The following is a 21158-nucleotide window of genomic DNA, read 5'->3' on the forward strand; positions in this document are numbered from 1 at the left end:
TGTCCTTTTTTTCTCGTTTCCTAGGAAATTTTATCATCTATCTTCCAACCCTTCTATTCTTGTTTCTACCATTATTTTTAATTTCCAAGATTTTCCTTGTTCTCGAAATATTCCATTTTTTAAAACTTTTTATTATAGAAAGTGTCAAACATCTACAGAAAGAAACAGAAAATATAGAGAAGCCCCATATACTCTTCTTTTTCCTTCAACATTTATCAACTCGTAATCAATCTTTTTTTATCTGTGTTCTGTCCCTTCCCCTCTTTTGATATTTTGAAGCAAATCCCAGACATTGTATAATTTCTTCCATACATAGTTTAGTATGTATCTCTAAAAGATAAAGGCTCTTGAAATAATATAATTCTATGATTATACCTGAAAAATTAATATACAGATATCTGATCAGTGCTCAAGTTTCCAGTTGTCCCTATTGTTATAATTCATTTTTCTTTTTGCAATTTGTTTGAATCAGGATCTATATAAGGTCTATATTTTTCTACTTATTTTGATAGCTATTTTTCATGTTTAGAGTCTTTCCTTAAATTCCTGGGAATTCTTTGCTATCTTTTCCTCATTTAGGAGTGAGGTACCTATATCCATATATATATATATGTATATGTATATGTATATATATAAGTGAATCACTTTGCTGTACATCAGAAATTAACACAACATTGTAAATCAAATATACTTCAATAAAATAAATTTTTTTTTAAAGAAAAAAAAAGTGCGGTACCAAAAAGCTGATTAGAAGGGGTTCTATGGCAAGAATTTGCTTATTTCTCATTGACCTCCTTTCTTTCAGCTTAGATTTTAGCTTTCTCTGATCTGCTGTGTGAGTTACCACTTAGTCACCTTCTGCTACTGCTTCTCTTTTCTGTCCTTGTGAGTTTATGCATAATTTTTCCATTATTGTAATTTCAATAGGGTTTTAGAAGAAAGTAGAAAGTAAAACATCCATGTTTAACCAGAAGTCTCTTTCCATTTTAAAGTTTCTATTAATATAATAAATGGGGTCAAAAAGAAGTCAAAAGTGTTAGGTTGAGTTTTTGGGGACTTTTGTCCTAATAAAGTAGTCTGTGGGCCTAAAAAGTTTTGTAAACTATTGCTTAAAGCATTTTCTTAATACATAATTCTAGAAACATAAACAGCATTTCTTCTTATTCACTCTCATGTTCAAGTCAAGTAGAATTTAAAATGTAATAACTAGTATGTAATAAAAATTATTTCAGCAGAATGTAGTTGCTTTGCCAACATGAGTCAGTATTAACAAATTCTATTTCAGGGGTTTAGAGTTTAACCAATGTAAAACATGCCTTCTTCAGAACCACTAATATCCTAATCAAAATTCCTGATTGTAGGATGATTTATATTTGTCACTAGGTCTTTATATACATAAAAGAAACCAGATTAGGGCTTCCCTGGTGGCGCCGTGGTTGAGAGTCTGCCTGCCGATGCAGGGGACACGGGTTCGTGCCCCGGTCCGGGAAGATCCCACATGCTGCAGAGCAGCTGGACCCGTGAGCCATGGCCGCTGAGCCTGCGCATCCGGAGCCTGTGCTCCACAACGGGAGAGGCCACAACAGTGAGAGGCCCGCGTACCGCAACAAACAAACAAACAAACAAACAAACAAAAGAAACCAGATTAGAACTATATTACACAGTTCTATCTCAGACAGAAGGAACGAATTCTTTAGTGAGTGAATCTTACTGTTCGTTTTGAACTAAACAAGGTCTCATCAGTGTTGCATATAAGGAAACTATCTCACAAGGTAATCATAATAGAAAGAAAAGCATCTGGTTCTAGCCTCTCATTTTATAGAGAAGGAAGCAGGAAGCCCCTGAGCAATGAAAGGATTTGACCAAGGTAACTCATCTAGTTATTAGCATGGCCACTAAACTATAGCTCTTGACTCCCAAGTAATTGTTCTTTTCATAGTGGTACAATAATAGAAGAGGGATATACAGTAAATATACTGATGGATATTTTTGCTGCTTATTAAATAAGCTTTGTATAAGTATTTAAAGAGGTAGAAATTTGGAATCTAGCTTTAAGGTAATAGGAACATAATCCAAGATTGTATGGGTAGCGATGGAAAAAAGGGCAGTTTTGGGCTAGACTAGACCAGAATTGTCAGCAGGCCTAGGTGATGAACCTCATTCACACAAATAATAGAAAGGGCCTGTTGGACATAAGGCACCAGAGTTGTAGTGATAGGACAAGATCACAAAATCAGAGATTGATCCTGAATTTGATACACCCACAAAACAAGTGAATAAAAAGACAGCTGCGTTGATATCAAGAGCAATTGATTCCTTTTCCTGTTTTGCCTATTTTCAGTCACTGGCACCAAAATCTCCCAGTTGGAGTGGAAAACTGGTAGAATGGGAAACGTAGAATTTTTTTAAGTTTATTTGTTTATTTTTCCCAGAGGGCTTAGTTCTGAGTTTTAGATATCAGTGGTCACCTTAAATTGACAAGAAAACTCATCATTCTGTCTGCTCCCGCCCCCCCCACCCCTCCAAAAAAGACGCTCTTTCCATTCTTTCTGTTTAACCTTTGGCAGAACCATTCAGTCTTTCTGGCCTGAAAAATAGAAGTTATGTGTGATTTATCCTTATTATGCAACAGAAAAAAAAACTTTAATGAATGATCATTCTCACCTCTTAAATCCATTGAGCTACCAACAGAGTACTTATCAGATGATTAATCATCAGTTTACTTGTCTGTCATTCCCACCAGATTATTAGCTTCTTAAAGATTATTTTATTTGTATCTCACAGTGCCTGGCATGTAGAGTTTGCTCAGGAAATATTTGGTTGGTAAAAGAGATCTTTGCCTACTGGGTCAAATGTAAATTCATCCTAGCATTCCAAATTGTCATGAATCTGGATCCTTCCTACTTCACCACCCCTCCCACCCCCCAGTCCCACCCCCACCCCCCCAGTTTCCACACTGATTAGGTTCCTTCTTGCTCATCATGCGTGCCTTCATGTCCTTGCTTGCACTGGTACTCGATACCTGGACTTTTCTTCTCTCCATCCAGTCCTTCTTGCCCGTATAAATTCCACTCTAAAAGTCCCTAACCCCACCTCTTTGCTCTAGCCTTCCTATACAAGTAAAACTGATCTTTCCCTTTTCTGAATTCTTGTACTGCTTATTGGTGGTAATACATCATTTTATCCCTTTATCATATTCATGGTGCTATAACTACTATTTAATTGAATACCTCTTATATGCGAGGCTCTCGATGTACAAACCTTATCTCAAATGGTCACATAGCCCCGAAAGATACAGTGGTGTTATCCCCATTTTATAGATGAGAGGTGTAATAGAGGCACAGAGAGTTTAAATAAGTAACTTGCTCAAGATGACACAGATCCGAATCCAGATTTTTCTAACTCCAAAAAGCCTTTGCTCTTTCAGCTGCACCACAGTACTTCCTCTCAGTATCTCTCCTCTCCTGCCTCCCTCAAAATACACCTTTTGGGGTGTATCGGTCCTTCGCCATGTCTGCCCCATATTTTAGATGCTTAATGAATGTTTGTTGAATTGAGTTGATAAGGTTGGTAGGGAGAAGTGTTAAAATCTATTTCATTTTTTGTGTGTGTTTTAACATTTCATTGGAATGCCTTGTTTTTAAAAAGTTGCTCCTTTTTTGGCTATTTTTCATAACTTTGATCAAAATACTTGGAAATCTGATGTTAAAGCCAACATCTAATATGTTCTCTGTATTTTTTTAATGTAAAGCACAGATTTTATAAATATATACAATTTCTTCTGGTGACATAATTTAGTAAAAAATAGTTATTAATTTTGAAAATTCAAGAGTAATGAATAGTTTTATTTATACATATAAGTAATTTTATTTATATGTGAATTCACACTTTTATACATATAAGCAAAATTTTATTTAAAATAGTCACCAAAGAGATTTTCTTTTAAAAATTGTCTCTGGAAGCTATTACAATATAGCCATATGTGTAATATTTTATAGTTCGAGACCGTGTTCGGACAAAAATGGAGCGTGATATCTTGGTAGAAGTTAACCATCCTTTTATTGTCAAGTTGCATTATGGTAAGTTATAAACAACCTCCCATCTCATCCCTTTACCTCATTCTCCTACTCCCTGAGTGCATTCAGATATACTAATGTATATAAATATTTATTTGTGTATATTTGTATATGTCTAGTAGATATATATAGTAAAGTCATGAAAATTAAACCATTACTTCTTAGATAAATTTTAGAAGCTTTTATTGCATTTAGCTTCGTGTTTCTTTTAAACATTATAGTTTCTGAGTGATAGCCATAGGAACAGGTAATAATAATCATTTTTAAATTATAATAATTAATAATAATGTACCAGTATTTTATAGTCTATATGTGTTAGCCTAACTTACAAGCAAGAAAGATCCCTAATATCGACATCCTGATGTTCTTATTCTGTGTAATTAAAGCTAACCAATCCACCTTTTTTTGTAGTTAAGTGACATGGTATTTTGTATTTTGTTTCATGGTTAAGTAAGTCTTTTCTGTTGGGAGTTTTTCTTATTGACCGCATGTTCTAGAACTATTGTATTCCTGAGAGACTGTTGCCTGAATAAAATCTAGCAAATGTTTTAATGGTTCCATAATAAGAAACACTGCATTTAATATTTCTACGTGGAAACTAAGAGGAATCATTGGTTAACTTCTAAATAAAAATCAGTTTAGATCTATGATGTAGTCATTAATTTGCTAAAATAGTATTCATTTGTGAATGAGTTGACCTAATGTAAGCCCCCCCAAATTAAACTATGAATTAAATGGAAATTTTCGTTTCTTCATTCAGCTTTTCAAACTGAAGGGAAGTTGTATCTTATATTGGACTTTCTCAGGGGAGGAGATTTGTTTACACGCTTATCCAAAGAGGTATATAATTAATCTCTGTTTTAAATCTATTTATACGCATCCTTTTTCAACTAAAGCTTTGTTATATTTCAATATTATGCTTGTCGTATTTTGTCAAGCGGCACAAGATTCTTACATTGATGAATCAGAGCCAAAAAGAGTTATTTTCCTAACTTCTGAATTTATTCGGAAAGTAGATTTTAAATTGATAAACTGTCTTTTGCCCTGCTTCTTTTAGTTATAGTTTTTTCAGAAGCAATAATATAACAACAAGATATCCTTAAACAATCAGTCGTGGAAATTCAGCCTGCATTGTAAAGATCATTTTTCATTTCTAAGACGTTACTGTGATGGAGTAACAATGGCACAATCTGAATATAGTTGTTACTTAACAAAATGTAAAATTATTTTCCCCACAGTGCATATTTAGCATTTAGTAAGTCATTAGTTGACTGATTCAGTCATTTTTGCAAATTTCTTTCATAAGTGAATTGTGTAATTAGCATATTTATAATTTTTTGATATTTAAACTGTAGGATGGAACTTTTAAAAAAATAGTAAATGCAAAAAGAAAATAAAGACAGAAAAATTATTATTTTATTTTAGGTCATGTTCACAGAAGAAGATGTCAAATTCTACTTGGCTGAACTTGCGCTTGCTTTAGACCATCTACATAGCCTGGGAATAATCTATAGAGACTTAAAACCAGAAAAGTAAGGAATCATGCTGCTAAGTTGAATACAATGTAATATAATTATTTAGGGGGTAATACAAAATAATATTATTTCATAGAACTACCACAAACATTGGATTAGAATGCCTATGCTTCATATTTCTGCTAACCCTTTATGTTCTCATACTTTTAAATATCTGTTAATCAAAGTATCTGTTAACATTACCTTGTTTTTATTTGCATTCTTTGATTTTTAATGAAGTGGAAATCTATGTTCATAGGTTTATTGGCAGTTGTATTTTTGTGTGATTTTTCTGTTCATGGCCTTTGCTCATTTTTCTTTTGGAGTGTTGTTTTTTTCCCATTGATTTGTAAGAGACCTTTCTATACAAATTAAGAATTTAACTGTTTGACATATGTTGCAAATACACTTTTCTAGTTTATCTTTAAATTTTATCTTTTATCTTTTTATTTTATTATTTATATATGTATGTGTGTATGTAATAGGCCGTGTTGGGTCTTTGTTGCTGCACGCAGGCTTTCCCTAGTTGTGGCAAATGGGAGCTACTCTTCGTTGCGGTGTGCGGGCTTCTCATCGCAGTGGCTTGTCTTTGTTGTGGAGCACAGGCTCTAGGTGTGTGGGCTTCAGTAGTTGTGGCACTCAGGCTCAGTAGTTGTGGCTCACAGGCTCTACAGCGCAGGCTCAGTAGTTGTGGCACATGGACTTAGTTGCTTCGCGGCATGTGGGATCTTCCTGTACCAGGGATCGAACCCATGTCCCCTGCATTGGCAGGCGGATTCTTAACCACTGCGCCACCAGGGAAGTCCCTATCTTTTAATTCTGTGTTATTTTAACCTACACAATTATTTTTCTCTCAGATCTACCAGTCTTTTCTTTTGTGATTTTTTTCTGTGACTTTTATTCTTCAAAGGGCTTTTCCAATTCTCATGATAAGATTTTTTTCTTCTAATTTTATGGTTTCTTTTTTTTTTACTTGTAACTCCATCTAGAAACTTTTTGGTGTGAGGGATGGCATGGAGCTAATTGTTTCCTCCAAATACCATTTATTGAAAATTTTCTTCTCCACATGATTTCAAATTTTTAATGAGAGTTAAGCAAATTTCCCTTTACTTTTATAGTAGTGGTTATCAAAAAACTAATATTATTTAAATTGTACACACTTCTGTGTTTTAATTTGTTGGTGTTTACTATCTACCACTTTGAGAAAGAAAGGTTTTCTTTTCTCTTTTTTAAGGATATAAACAAGAGCCTTGTTCTATCAAGAATTTTTTTAAATAGCTTTTTTGAGATATAGTCCACATACTCCAATGTTCATAGCAGCATTATTTACAATTGCCAAGATATGGAAGCAACCCAGCTGTCCACCAACAGATGAATGGATAAAGATGTGTTATAAATATACAATGGAATATTTCTCAGCCATAAAAAAACAAAATTAGTAGCTGCTGGGGGGTGGGGCGGGAATATAGAGGTGGGGAAGCGGTAAGGTACAAAGTATTGGGTGTAAGATAAGCTCAAGGATGTACTGTACAACACAGGGAATATAGCCAATATTTGGGAAGAACTATAAATGGAAAGTAACCTTTAATTATACTAAAAAAAATTTTTTAATTAAAAAAAAATAGTTCTACCACCTAAGTATGCATTCTTAAACAATATAGGTTTCATTTGTTTTAAACTTTATTAAATAAATACTGTACATAAATCTTTGTGTCCTGATCTTTGGACCTATATGATATATTAAATATCCAGCTATTAAAAATAAAGTATACAAGTTGATGGTTTTTAGTATATTCACAGAGTTGTGTAACTATCATCTTTATCAAGAATTTGGATATTACTTACATTTAAATGTTATATGCAAAATTTAAATTATATATTACAGTAGGAAACAAAGGAAATACTCCTTTGGAATCCTGTTAAATGATCATTTAGAAATTGTTATACTTTCATATTTTACGTTTGTTTTTCAGGTATTTTGTTTTCAGATAAGTTTCATACGGTTCTGATTTTATTCCCCAGATAATGACTGAGTTTTTCTCATCATTTTCCCGATTTCTAACTATCACAACATAAAATATAATTCCTAGTGAGAATGAATATTCAAGCATATAGTCCTTAGAAGAAAAAAATTACTGTGAACATAAGATTAAACATTCATAATAAAAATGTGTTCGTGTTTTATATCATTTAATTGAATGTATTTATTGTAGACCATTGTATTAATGTTGGTTATAAAATTATATATAAAGCATGGATCCTGTCTCAAAGATCAAATAAGATCTAATGTGGGCAAGATTGCTTATAGTGAGATTTTTCTTAAATGTCTAGACTACACTATTAAACTGAAATAACATTTAATTGTTAAATGATCTAAGTGATATCATCATGTAGAGCTTAGGAGAAATTTAAATTTTTAGACCAATTGTTTTATGCACTATAAGGGGTTTTCCAGATCCTTTTAAACTAGAACTCTGTTACAATAAATATGGCTAAAAATAATTATTAATAATTGAAAGGGAACTTTGCTTATTGAGAGTAATACAGTTGACTTTTTCTTTCAAAGATAAAGGACGGGCATGGTTATCTTAGAATGCACTCGCTATAGGAAGTATAAGTAATGCCCTTTGAGCCATATTTTCTTTTTTAATTTTTTCAAAATTGCCAAGAATGATTTGAGGTTTGTTTTGTTTTGTTTTTAGAACTGTCTTCCAGGTATTGATTAGACAGAAGGGAGGATGATTCCCACCATACCTAATAATTCCCTTTATATTCCCTAAATGTGTTGGTCTGCTTTCTAGTCAAGCATAATCAAGATCAGTATTTTTTTCATAACAAGTCCCTTGTAGTGAAAGAGACTTGAACACTGTGTCCCTACTGAATTACCCTCACTGGTAAACATTATTGTAATCATAGTTGAACCGATGATATAGGAAGGTTGGTAGTATTTTTGACATAGTAGAATTTTATTAGAACAAAATTTGGCTTGCACATTTTTTAGTTAATTAAAAGAATTAAAAGTAAGGAAATAAAGTAAGGAATTAAAAGGAATTAAATGTATTAAAAGTAAGGAAATGCCTATATTATGGAATAGTTTTGAATATGAGTGAAATAGTTGACCTTATTACTTGACCTTTCAAGTCAGTATACTAAAATACCCATCCAGAAATGCAGTAACTGGCTTAACAGCTTAGTACTTACTCCTTTCTATAGCTCCTTAATTAACGACCTTACTCTCCACTCAAGTATCTGCTAAAGCCAGAAACTTGAGTGTCTTCTACAGTTGTTGTTCTTTATCATAAGTCATACCTAAGAGCACACTAAATATTCTTTATTTTTCCTTTTAAATTGTTTTCTAAAATTGCAGATCTGATTATCTTTACCTTCCATGCATGTAAACCTTTTATGATCTTCATTGCCCTTAAGAAGAAATCCAGACTCTTTGGAATGCTCTATCAGCCCTTTGTAGACTGGCCCCATTCATGCAATATACATTTCTTATTTATCTGTGCTCTGCCAAACAGTGAGCTACAAGATGAATAAGGTCAAAGTCTCAAGGAGCTCTCAGTTTACTGAAAAAGAGAGAAAACACTGGATAATATATACAATGTAGTGATGGGTCAAAGAACAAGGAGTATGAGGAAGGTGTGTTGAGAAGAGGATTGTATAAGTTGTGTCAGAAAAAAAGCTAGGAGGGAATTCCCTGGCGGTCCAGTGGTTAGGACTCGTGGCTTTCACTGCTGGGGCCTGGGTTCAGTCCCTGGTTGGGGAACTAAGATCCCGCAAACTGCGCAGCACAGCCAAAAAAAAAAAAGAAAAAGAAAAGAAGCTAGTAAAGAATGATTGAGTCAGACGCCTTTAAAATGACAGCTCTGACACTTCTGACTTAACTATCCAGACCTCTGTCTGTGGTGCAAGCACTAGGGAGTTTAGTTAGGCCACCTCTGCAGAAAGGCACTAAGAGCAACTTAGAATATAGGTTTTGGTTCCTTTCCTCATAGTTCTCAAGTGTCCCTGGATCATTAATACAAGTTATAAGGCTTTGCCTTTGGGATTCGTTATATATGTGTGTCCAAAAAAATAATTTTTCTCCTCCTTTACCTTCGCCTTTTTATTCAGAGTCTAAAGCAATATTTTGGAATGAATGTGATGATCTGATACTTAAAAAAGTAATTTCAGTTTTAGCTTCGAAAAATCTCTCTTCAATGGTTTGAAAAGATTTTCTGACTTTGTTTTCTTTCAGCATACTTCTTGATGAAGAAGGTCACATCAAGTTAACAGGTGAAAATCCTCATTTTGTTAAAGTAGTCTCTCCTACTCTATATAATTAATTTCCTTTAAGGTTGATCATGGTATAAATATTAAGTAACACATTGTGTTAAAAACCTGAATTAGAATTTTTAAATAATTAATGTAAATATTGGAACTATTAATGTAAACTTTGGAACTCAAAGTTTAAACTTTACGTGTGCAAATTATTGTAGAATATTTATGAACTTGATATTTATTTTGACAGATTTTGGCCTAAGTAAAGAGTCTATTGACCATGAAAAGAAAGCATATTCTTTTTGTGGAACTGTGGAATACATGGCTCCAGAAGTAGTTAATCGTCGAGGTCATACTCAGAGTGCGGACTGGTGGTCTTTCGGTGTGTTAATGGTAAGGTTTGGGGTGTTTTTCTTTTTCTTTTTCTTTTTTTGTTTTTTTGAAGTTCACTAGTGAATATAATAGAAATATAAATCACTTGTTTTATTATATAGCAATTTTAGAAGATGTGGTTGTAATTAAGATGATGCTTTTTTATCTTCTAACCTTGAGATTTTATACCTACTGACTAATACCTCTGATTATTTTGCCTTTTTATAGTTTGAGATGCTCACTGGTACACTACCTTTCCAAGGAAAAGATCGAAAAGAAACAATGACTATGATTCTTAAGTAAGTACTCCCTAGTGGATGTGTTTTGATGAGATTTAAAAATAAATGCTTCAGAGATTTTTAGAGTGTGAGCTATAGTATAAGAAATAACTAAGAAATTCATTGATATTATGACATCAATATTATGTGGTTTAAATATGAGCAAACCCCATAGATCTAGAATACTCATAATTATCTTCATGTTACTATTGAAAGCTTTACCTTTGAGATTTGGAATATGAAAAAGATGCCCATTATTCTACTTCTGTTTACATTGTCCTGGAGGTACTAGCAAGTACAGTAAGGCATCCAAAAGAAGTGCAGTTTAAGGTTTAAAAAGAAGAAATAAAATTGTCATTATTGGGAATTCCCTGGTGGTCCAGTGGTTAGGACTCCACGCTTCCACTGCCAGGGGCCTGGGTTTGATCCTTGGTCAGGGAACTAAGATCCCGCAAGCCCCATGGTGCGGCCAAAAAAAATTGTCATTATTTAGTTAACATGATTGTGTCCGTAGAAAATCCAAATCTTCATATAAATCCTTGGAATTAATGAGAGCTTGGCAAAGTTGCTGGATAAAGGGTCAGTAAATAAAATCTATTTCATGTCTGTATACTAGCAACAGAAAATGGAATTTTTTTTAAAAAGATACTGTTTACAATAGTAAAACAAAAATCAAACCTAGGGATAAATCTAGCAGAAGTTAATCAAGAACTCTATGCAGAGAACTTAGAAAATGTTAGGAAATTTTAAAAGACCAAAGTAACTTGGAAGGTTGTACCATATTCACATTATGACAGACCCAAGTGTTATAAAGGATGTGTGTTATCCAATAAAAAAAATATAATGTGAACCCATACATAATTTAAAATTTTCTAGTAGCAACATTAAAAAAGTAAAAAGAAACAACTAAAATTAATTGTAATATATTTTATTAACCCAGTATATCCAAGATATTATCATTTCAACGTGTGATCAGCATTAAAAAATGATCGAGATATGATACATTATTTTTTTTTATTTGAAACTCACTGCAGGTTTTACACTTACAGTTTGGGCTAGCCACATTTCAAGTGCTCAGTGGCTGTATGTGACTAGTGGCTACCATATTGGACAGCATAACTGTAGTTTCAATGCAAATCATATTTAAATCCTAATAATATTTTTGTGTGGAACTTAATAAATTGATTCTTATATGATAATACAAAAGACCAAGAATAGCTAAAACACTCCTGAAGAATATCAAGATAGGAGGACTTGCTTTACCAAGTATCAAGCCTTGCTATAACTATAATTAGGACAGTATGGCATTAAAACAAGTATAGAAAATAGACTTGTGCAATGGACTAGAGAGGCTAGTAGCAGACCTATACATATATGGACACTTAATTTACAACCATTGGAAATTGCAGAGCAGTAGGGAAATAGCACTCTTTTTTAGTAAATCATGCTGGAAAAAAATGGTATTCATACAGAAAAAGATAAAACAACTACCTCACACCATACACAAATCATTTCCAAGTATATTACAAATATATATATATATATGTATTTTTTTTACATATATATGGGAAAAGGGGAGAAAGATTCTAGAAGAGAATATAGGAGGAATCTTCATGACCTTGGTGTAGAAAAAGTAGTCTTTCAACACAAAAAGCATGAGCCATAAAGGAAAAGATTGATAAATTATTACTACATTAAAATTAATAACTTCTCATCAAAATATTCCATTGAAAAAATAGAAGAAATTTATAACATATAACCAACAAAGGACTTGTTTCCAGAATATGTCAAGGACTCCAGTCAATCAATAAGAAAAAGACAGCCCAGTAGAAACATGAGGAGACGTAGGGACTTCACAAAAGAGGATATCCTATGGCCAAAAAGCTTATTAAAAGATGCTTGCCCTCATTAATCAGAAAATGCAAATTAAAACCACAGCGAGGGCTTCCCTGGTGGTGCAGTGGTTGGGAATCCGCCTGCCGATGCAGGGGACATGGGTTCGTGCCCCAGTCCGGGAGGATCCCACATGCTGCGGAGCAGCTGGGCCCATGGGCCATGGTCGCTGAGCCTGCGCGTCCGGAGCCTGTGCTCCTTAACGGGAGAGGCCACAATGGTGAGAGGCCCGCATACCGCAAAAAAAAAAAAAAAAAAACAAAAACCACAGCAAGCTACAACTACATACCCACCAGAGTAGCTAAGGGTACAAAAACTGACAATACCAAGTGCTAACGGGCTGTGGAGCAGTGGCAGCTTTCATACATGGCTGGAAGGAATGTAAATACTCATATAACCTCTTTGGAAAGTAGTTTTTGGCATTTCTTCTAAAGTCAAATACATGTATAACCTCATCCAGTAATCCTATTCCTAGGCATGCACCCAGTTTTTATGCATCAAGGTACTTGCATATCAAGAAACAAGTACCCAGATATTTATAGCAGCATTATTTATAATAGCCAAAAGGTAGAAACTAGATTGTTAACGGAAGAATGGACTAACAAATTGTGGTATATTCATACAATGGAATATAGCAGGGGTTGACTATAAATATTTTAGATTTTGTAAGCCACACACAGTCTCTGTCACATATTTGTATTGTTTATTATTTGCTTCTAACACTTTTAAAATGTAAAAACCATTTGTAGCTCAAAAGCCATAGAAAAATAGGCTGAAGCCTTTTGCCCATGGGTGTAGTGTGCTATACAGCAAAGAAAATGAACAAACCACAGTTACATACAATGACTTGGGTAAATCTCACAAGAATGTTGAGCAAAAGTAATTCAGACACAAAAGAATGAATACTACATAGGTGATCCTATTTATAAAGTTTTAAAAGCAGACAAACTAAAGCATAGTTTTTAGGGTCCCTGTTTAGATGGCAGAAGCCTGCGGCAAAATAAGGAAAGTAGTTACATTGGATGAGGGGTTCTGGCAATGTTATATTTCTTGGCCAGATGACTGTTCACTTTGTGGTCAGTCATGGAGCTGTGTACTTTGGTTTTGGGTTTGGGAGGTTTGGTTTTGTTTTTTGCACTTTATGTTATTCTTCACAATAAAAAACATTGAAAAATATTTGCTATACAAATAAATGCTCAGTGAACCTTCACTCCATCTACTCTGGCCCCTTCCTTTCAGCTAATACACACACTTTAGTGTTGAGAAAAACAAACCATTTCTTTGACTTGGCCTATCTTTCAAGTTTCTGCAGCATCTTCCTGCATTCTTTCAACACAAAGCCTCTTTAAAGAGTGGTCTGTGCTTTCTGTTACTTTTTTTTGGCTGCTTTTATCCCATAGCCTGTTTGTCCTTCATTTCTACCGCTCCATTGAAACTTCTCTCACTATGGTCATCAGTAATTTCCTGGTTGCTTAAACTAGTGGCAGATTGTCAGAAAGGTGACTCTTTGTATGATTTGTTCACGCAGTTCATTCAACAGATGATTGAGGTCTTTCTATATGTACTTAGGATGCAATGTGAACAAGACTGACAAGATCTTCTGTGGTCTCACTAAGCTTGCATTCTAGTGGGGGAGACAAGGAATTAATATTTAAACAAATAAATATAATAATTTCCCATAGTAATAGGAGCAGTGGGGATAATAAACCAGGGTACTCTTGAAGTGTGAGGGAAGGGGCAGGGGCAGGAATCATGTTAGATGAGACATTTAAGGAAGGTCTCTGAGGAGTATTTGACACTGCTGGCCACCCCCTCCCCCCTTCATTTTTCCGACTTTCATCTGCTTCTCCCACGTCTCTAACCATTCCTCTTTTGGTCTCTTTTGCTCGACCATTCCTTCTCTGCCTGCTTTTCTCTTTTTAATTATGAAAAATTTCAAGGGTAAATTCGCAAAAATAGAATAATACAGTGAACATACGTATACCAATCACCCACATTCAACAGTCATAAAGATTTTGCCACATTTGCTTTGTCTATTCCTCCTTTCTTTTTTTCTTCTTTACTGAAATAGTTTAAGCATTCCAGACATGTCATTTCTCACCTACTGCAGTTTGCATTGCTAAAATGTATGGATATTTTCTTATGTAAACTGGTAATAGTCATCTAATCCCAATCCTTAACCAGATTTTTCAGGTTTTCTCCAAAACTGTATCCCAAATCAAGTCTGCACATATCTTTTGGTTGTATTTCTTCAGCTTCTGTTCATCTAGAACAGTGTACCCCTGTTGTTCCCCTGCCATTTACTTGTAGAAACCATGTCACTTTTAGAGAATTTCACTTTCTGAATTTATCTTGTTAAAAGATGAGACCACTTCTTAATATCTGAAACAAAAAGCATAAAGGTGATTGTATTGCTTACTATAGTAGGGAAAGCGGTGCTGGTCCAGTAGAATCTCTCCAAGCAGAGTAGACCACTGTTCTTATATAGGGTTTTGGGGAAGGGTGGAGTTCAAGAATTTGCAGGTTTTCAGGGCCTAAAATGAATTGACATTATCTGTAAGTGTGGTTACTTGGGTGGGACTCTTGGCACTCAGGTGTGGTTATTGGCGTCAGTTCATTCTTATTTGGCTAATTTTCACAGATGAAGAGCAGTTACTGATTCGTTGGTTTGCAAAAACAAAAAAACAAAAACTCTGTTCACCTAGGCAAGTTGTCTTTGATCAACTGAATGGTTCTGGCTCCTCTCTTGTTACCATGGTTACATAATAATTAGTCTTTTCCCAGGAGTGTGAAGTTTTTTTATTCTCCTTGTGATATTTTTTCACTTGTTACTTTATCCTGTTTTTGGTTAAACTTTTTTGGCAACATTATTTCATAGCTCATGCTTTTGCACTGTATTGCATCACATCAGGAGGCTACAGCACCATGTTGCCCCACTTTAAGTGATGAATTCCCATGGTTACAGCTGATCCCTCCATTGTAAAGTTCCCTGTCAGGCTTTCATCTAATAGTTTCATCCACTGATAATCACTACTTGAAACAGTTATTTTATTAGAGATTTTAAATTGTGTATTTTCTATTACTGTTATTCCTTCACTTATTAGCTGTTATTTTCCAAAACAATGAGCTTTTCCTCATCAACTAGGGCTATTTAGTTACCTTGAAATAAGGCTCAAACAAGATGAGCCCCAGTGGGGGTGATGTCCAATGAGTTGGGTTTTTATGTTAGTTTTGACATTTCCTTTTCCTTTTTCACTATAACGAAGTCATGGGATTTAATAATCAGTGTGATTCAGCCAATTGCATTCATTATTTTTAATGCCCAAATTGTTCTTTTTCTGACCACCTTTTAAATGTTCTCATTACCCAGTGTTCCATCTCTGATATGCTTTTCTCCCCGCCTGGACTCACTTTCCTGATTGACATCAGTCTTTCCAATAACTATTGAACATTTTAATTACTCCCAAATCACCGTTTCTTACCTTAATTTACCAGGCACCAGACCTTTGTTTCCATTTACTCACCTGCATGTTTCTCACAGAACATATGACATGCGTGACTTAACATTTTTAAACGAAATTTATCTTTGTTCGCTGTTCTGTTCCTCTTCTTGTATTCCCAATTAACGGCATTTCCATGTACCCTATCTCCTAAGCCAGAAACCTAGAAATCATTCTTGATTTCTTCCTCTCTTGCATACAAAGGTATTCACCAAATTCACTCTCAAAAATATTTCACTGTCCCAACATTTCCTCTGCATTGCACTGCTTACAGTTCTCAGATCTCCTACCCATGGTGATCTCCTACCCACCCTATAGGGCCAAGCTTCTAAGTAGATTGCCCACTGCCTACCACCGCTTCCCACTCGATCATTCTATACTTCCCTTGGAGTTCCCTTCTTGAAAATAAATCTAGTCTGTTAGTCCACTGTTTAAAGACCTCTGCTATATTCCTGTTACCAAATACGGCAGTGTTTCCCCTCGTTTCTGTTGTTTAACAGAACACTAATTCTACAAGATGTTAATAGGTATTCTCTGAAGAAGAGGTGCTAAAAACAAATGTTTAGAAAAATACTGATTTCATTACTCTAAATTTATCGGCCTTTTATATGCAACGTATTTTATTTTATGTCTCTAACAAGGGGTATAATAGATAGCATTCCACAAACTCCCTGGATCATGAACTATTTTTTTGTTGTTGCTAAGTGTCTAGAGAAATTAATAGTATTTAATAAAATATTGGGGGACACTGGCCAAACGAATAGATTCTCAACCTTTAAATTGCATTTAAGGCCTTTTACAATTTCCCATGTTAAAATAGATATCCCCTACTGTTCCCTTAGCACTCTTTACATGTGTCCTTCTGAATTTGTCTCTTAATGTACTAGCGTTATCTATATCTGTCTTCCCCACTGATTTTGGGGGGGGCTGTCTTTATCTCCGTATCCTAAGCAGTGTCTAGCACATAGTAGCTTCAATAACAACTCACTGAATAATAAATGGATCTATTTCTGAAATAGAATTTTCTCTGCTAGCCATTTTCTCCAGCTCTGTTATTATTTTCATACTTACAGGATCATTGGTTTCCTTAATTTGTAGGTTGAGAAAAAGAGTAAAATTATATATTAGAACTGAAACAGACCTTCAAGCTCATCCAGGCCAGTGGTTTTCAGACTGTGTGCCACAGACATCTTAGATGTTCCACAGACCCCTTTCCCACCAGCTCCTCTTCCCTGGAGGGCTATTAAAGGGAATGGGGGGGAAAAATAGGTGTATGAAGCACATGTTCTTTTAAATGTTTTAAATGTTGGATTTCTTAAATTCCTGTTGAGAAAGGGTTCCAAGTCTACAGTTTGGCAGCCATTAATCTAACATCCAATCCCCTTGCTCATGAAGAACTGGTAACAGGCTCAGGGGGATTGGCTTTCCCAAGGTCACAAAGTTCTTCGTAACAGACCCAGAACTAAGACTCAGATGATCTTAGTTTTACAGTAGTGCTTTTTACAAAATTCTGAAAGATGAAAAAGTTCATTAGAAGATTTGGAGCTAACATTCTGTGTTCACACAAAAACCTAGACCCAAATGTTCATAGCAGTTTTATTCGTAATAGCCCCAAACTGGACACAGTCCAAATGTCCCTCAACAGATAAATGGATAATCTGTGGAATATCCTTGTCATGGAATACTACTTAGCAATAAGCATGAATGAACTATTGGGACTTCCCTGGTGGTGCAGTGGATAGGACTCCACGCTCCCAATGCAGGGGGCCTGGGTTCAGTCCCTGGTCAGGGAACTAGGTCTCACAAGCATGCCGCAACTAAGAGTTCGTGTGCTGCAACTAAGCAGCCGGCGAGCCACAACTAAGGAGCTTGTGAGCCGCAACTAAGGAGCCCTGGAGCAGCAACTAAAGAGCCCACGTGCTGCAATTAAGACCCGGTGCAACCAAATAAATAATATAATAGATAGATAGATAAATAAATAAACGGAATGAACTATTAATACAACAACTTGGATGAATCTCAAGGGAATTATGCTGCATGAAAAAAGTTACATACTGTATGGTTCCATTTACATGGCATTCTTAAAATGACAAAATTATAGAAATGGAGAATAGATTAGTGGTCGCCAGAGGTTAGGAATTGGGGAGGGAGGGAGGTGGGTGTGGTTATAAAGGAGCCACTTGAGGGATTCTGGTGGTGTTGAACTGTTCAGTACCTTTACTGTGGTGGTGGATACAGGAACTTAGAAATGTAATAAAAAGGCATAGAACTTCACCTCACAGCTGTCAGGATGGCTGTCATCAAAAAGTCTACAAATAGTGGTCGCTTTGGCAGTGCATATACTAAAATTGGAATGATACAGAGAAGATTAGCATGGCTCCTGGGCAAGGATGACATGCAAATTCGTGAAGCATTCCATATTTTTACTTTGTTATACAGCAGAAACTAACACAACATTGTAAGGCAATTATGCTCCAATAAAGATGTTTAAAAAAAAAAGTCTACAAATAACACATGTTGGATGGGAATTCCCTGGCGGTCCAGTGGTTAGGGCTCCGTGCTTTCACTGCAAGGGCCTGGGTTCAATCCCTGGTCGGGGAACTAAGATCCCGCAAGGTGCGCGGTGTGGCCAAAAAAAAAAAAAGCACATGTTGGAGAGTATGTGGAGAAAGGGGAACCCTTGTACACTGTTGGTGGGAAAACACTAATTCAGAAAGATACATGCACCCCAGTGTTCATAGCAGCACAATTTACAATAGCCAAGACATGGAAGCACCCCAGGTGCCCATTAACAGATGATTGGATTAAGGAGATTTGGCATACACACACACACACATACACACACACACACACAATGGAATGTTACTCAGCCATAAAACAGAATGAAATTCTGCCATTTTCAGCAATGTGGAGGGACCTTGAGGGCATTATGCTAAGTGAGATAACTGAGACAGAGAGAGACAAATACTGTATGATACCGTTTACATGTGGAGTCAAAAAATAATACAAATGAATGTATGTGCAAAACAGAAACATTCACAAATACAGAGGACAAACGTATGGTTACCGAAGGGGAGATGGAAGGGGGGTAGGGACAAATTAGGGGCGTGGGATTAACAGATATAAACCACTGTATAAAATCAATAAGCAACAGGATATACAATATAACACAGGGAGTTATGGCCGTTATCTTATAATAACCTAAAATGGAATATAATCTGCAAAAATACTGAATCACTATGCTGTACACCTGAAACTAATGTAATACTGTAAATCAACTATACTTCAATTTAAAAGATGGCATAGAACTAAACACACACACAAATAAGTGCAATGAAAATTGGAGATATCTGAATGAGATCAGTGGATTGTGTCAATGTCAGTATCCTGGTTGTGATATCACACTGTAGTTTTGTAAGATGTTACCACTGGGGGAAACTGGGTAAAGGGTACGTAGGCTCTCTTTGTATTATTTCTGATTTTGAATCCATAATTATCTTTAAATTAAGTTTATTTTAAAAATAAAATACAGATACCTCCAAAACATAAAATATTATATGGATTTATTATTTAGAGCCAAACTTGGGATGCCACAGTTTTTGAGTCCTGAAGCCCAGAGTCTTTTACGAATGCTTTTCAAACGAAATCCTGCAAACAGATTAGGTAAAATTTTTAATTAATTTGTTTCTTTTGTGTGTTTGTTGGTGTTTGTTTTCTAGGGGGGAGATGGATATTTGTGTTTGTTGTGGGATTATGAAATAGTAGGACAAATGTTAAAAGTGAAGACTGAATAAACAATATATATATTTATCCTTGAAATAAAATTACCATTTAATCAAAACTAGTCAATTTTTGATAGGCGCAGGACCAGATGGAGTTGAAGAAATTAAAAGACATTCATTTTTCTCAACAATAGACTGGAATGTAAGTATAGAATGAAAACTTGCTTGAAATTTTTTTTATAATTAACACATGTCTAAGTCTCTTTTTTTCCTCCAGAAACTGTATAGAAGAGAAATTCATCCACCTTTTAAACCTGCAACTGGCAGGCCTGAAGATACTTTCTATTTTGATCCTGAGTTTACTGCGAAAACTCCCAAAGGTAAGGAGAAAACATGAAAACCCAAATATAAGACAATATATATATTTTTCTTGTTCAATCAGAAAATCTTATCTAGTATAACTCTATATACTGTCCTCATTTCTTCCCTTCATACACTACCCCTGCTGCAATAACTAGATCATTAGTAAATCCTTTATAGCATTTTATAGAAGTTAAGGTCCTTGTTAAATCTTTTAGCAAATTATGTTGTACCTTAAACTTTGATACAATTTGTGTGAAAAAATTATTTGGTTGTGCGTTTATTTACCTGTAGCTATGTTCACATGAAATACTACAGCATAAATAGTGCCCTTTAAAATTCTAATATTATATGGTATTCTGGAAGTACTTACAAAGTTCAAATCCCAAACATAACTTAAACTTTATGTGAGGTGTGATAACTTCAAAATGATTCGTATCCTGTGTCAGGCTTTATCCCCAAATTGTACAAACTTTATCCTAAAATTGCACAGTTACTATTATAGAGAAGTGATCTTTGAAATGGTAAGTTGTATTTCATTCATAAGTGTGTGTATTATACATAATGGTGTTTTGCACTCTAATATTCTCTCATTTAGGTGTATCAGATCCCAGGTTTATCATTGACAAGCAAATAAATAGAAAATGTACTTGCGTGTATTTCCCATAGAGTGTATCATTCAAACCTTGCTATAAAGCTTTACAGCCAAAAGTCTAACAATGTATATTAAGCATTGATGGGTGTTTATTTTTATAAGGCAGCCTTAGAAATTTGGATTAACACATGAACAGAATTTTATCAAATGTATAGACAGTGATATGCATAGAACTGATGATATATGGTAATGTTTTACTTTGCTTTCTCAATACAATTTGTCCTGATAGAGGAAAAAAATCTTAGAATAGAGCAGTTCTATATTATATTCTGCCCAGATAGGTTCTCTTAGCAGAAGTCTTCAGTATGATATTAAAAGAGAACTTTATGTGGAGTTGATGTTTAAGTCGATTTACCTGTTTTTTGCTTGCCTTTAGCCTTTATAGTATGTTTATAAATATTAGTATGCCTAATTGTGTGTTTATATTTATGAATAACACATTTATTATACTTTTATTTTATTTTTTATTTTTTTATTTTTTTTGCGGTATGCGGGCCTCTCACTGTTGTGGCCTCCCCCGTC

General features: G+C 34.8%; 1 protein-coding gene and 1 non-coding gene across 4 annotated transcripts in view; both read left to right on the top strand.

Moving 5' to 3' along the window:
• Positions 1–21158, top strand: part of RPS6KA3 (ribosomal protein S6 kinase A3) — a 111272-nt gene that overhangs the window by 65494 nt on the left and 24620 nt on the right. For all 3 annotated transcript variants that reach the window (XM_060086281.1, XM_060086282.1, XM_060086279.1), the window contains 9 exons: positions 3999–4079; positions 4837–4916; positions 5502–5608; positions 9834–9871; positions 10107–10249; positions 10457–10527; positions 19474–19562; positions 19759–19823; positions 19899–20001. In XM_060086281.1, coding sequence (XP_059942264.1) covers positions 3999–4079; positions 4837–4916; positions 5502–5608; positions 9834–9871; positions 10107–10249; positions 10457–10527; positions 19474–19562; positions 19759–19823; positions 19899–20001 — 777 coding nt within the window. The remainder of the gene's footprint in view (positions 1–3998; positions 4080–4836; positions 4917–5501; positions 5609–9833; positions 9872–10106; positions 10250–10456; positions 10528–19473; positions 19563–19758; positions 19824–19898; positions 20002–21158) is intronic.
• LOC132482836 (U6 spliceosomal RNA) lies at positions 18222–18324 on the top strand. The gene has a single exon (XR_009530999.1). It is a non-coding gene; the product is annotated as a U6 spliceosomal RNA (small nuclear RNA).

Source organism: Mesoplodon densirostris, chromosome X (assembly GCF_025265405.1).
Source record: "Mesoplodon densirostris isolate mMesDen1 chromosome X, mMesDen1 primary haplotype, whole genome shotgun sequence".
NCBI classification, from domain to species: domain Eukaryota; kingdom Metazoa; phylum Chordata; class Mammalia; order Artiodactyla; family Ziphiidae; genus Mesoplodon; species Mesoplodon densirostris.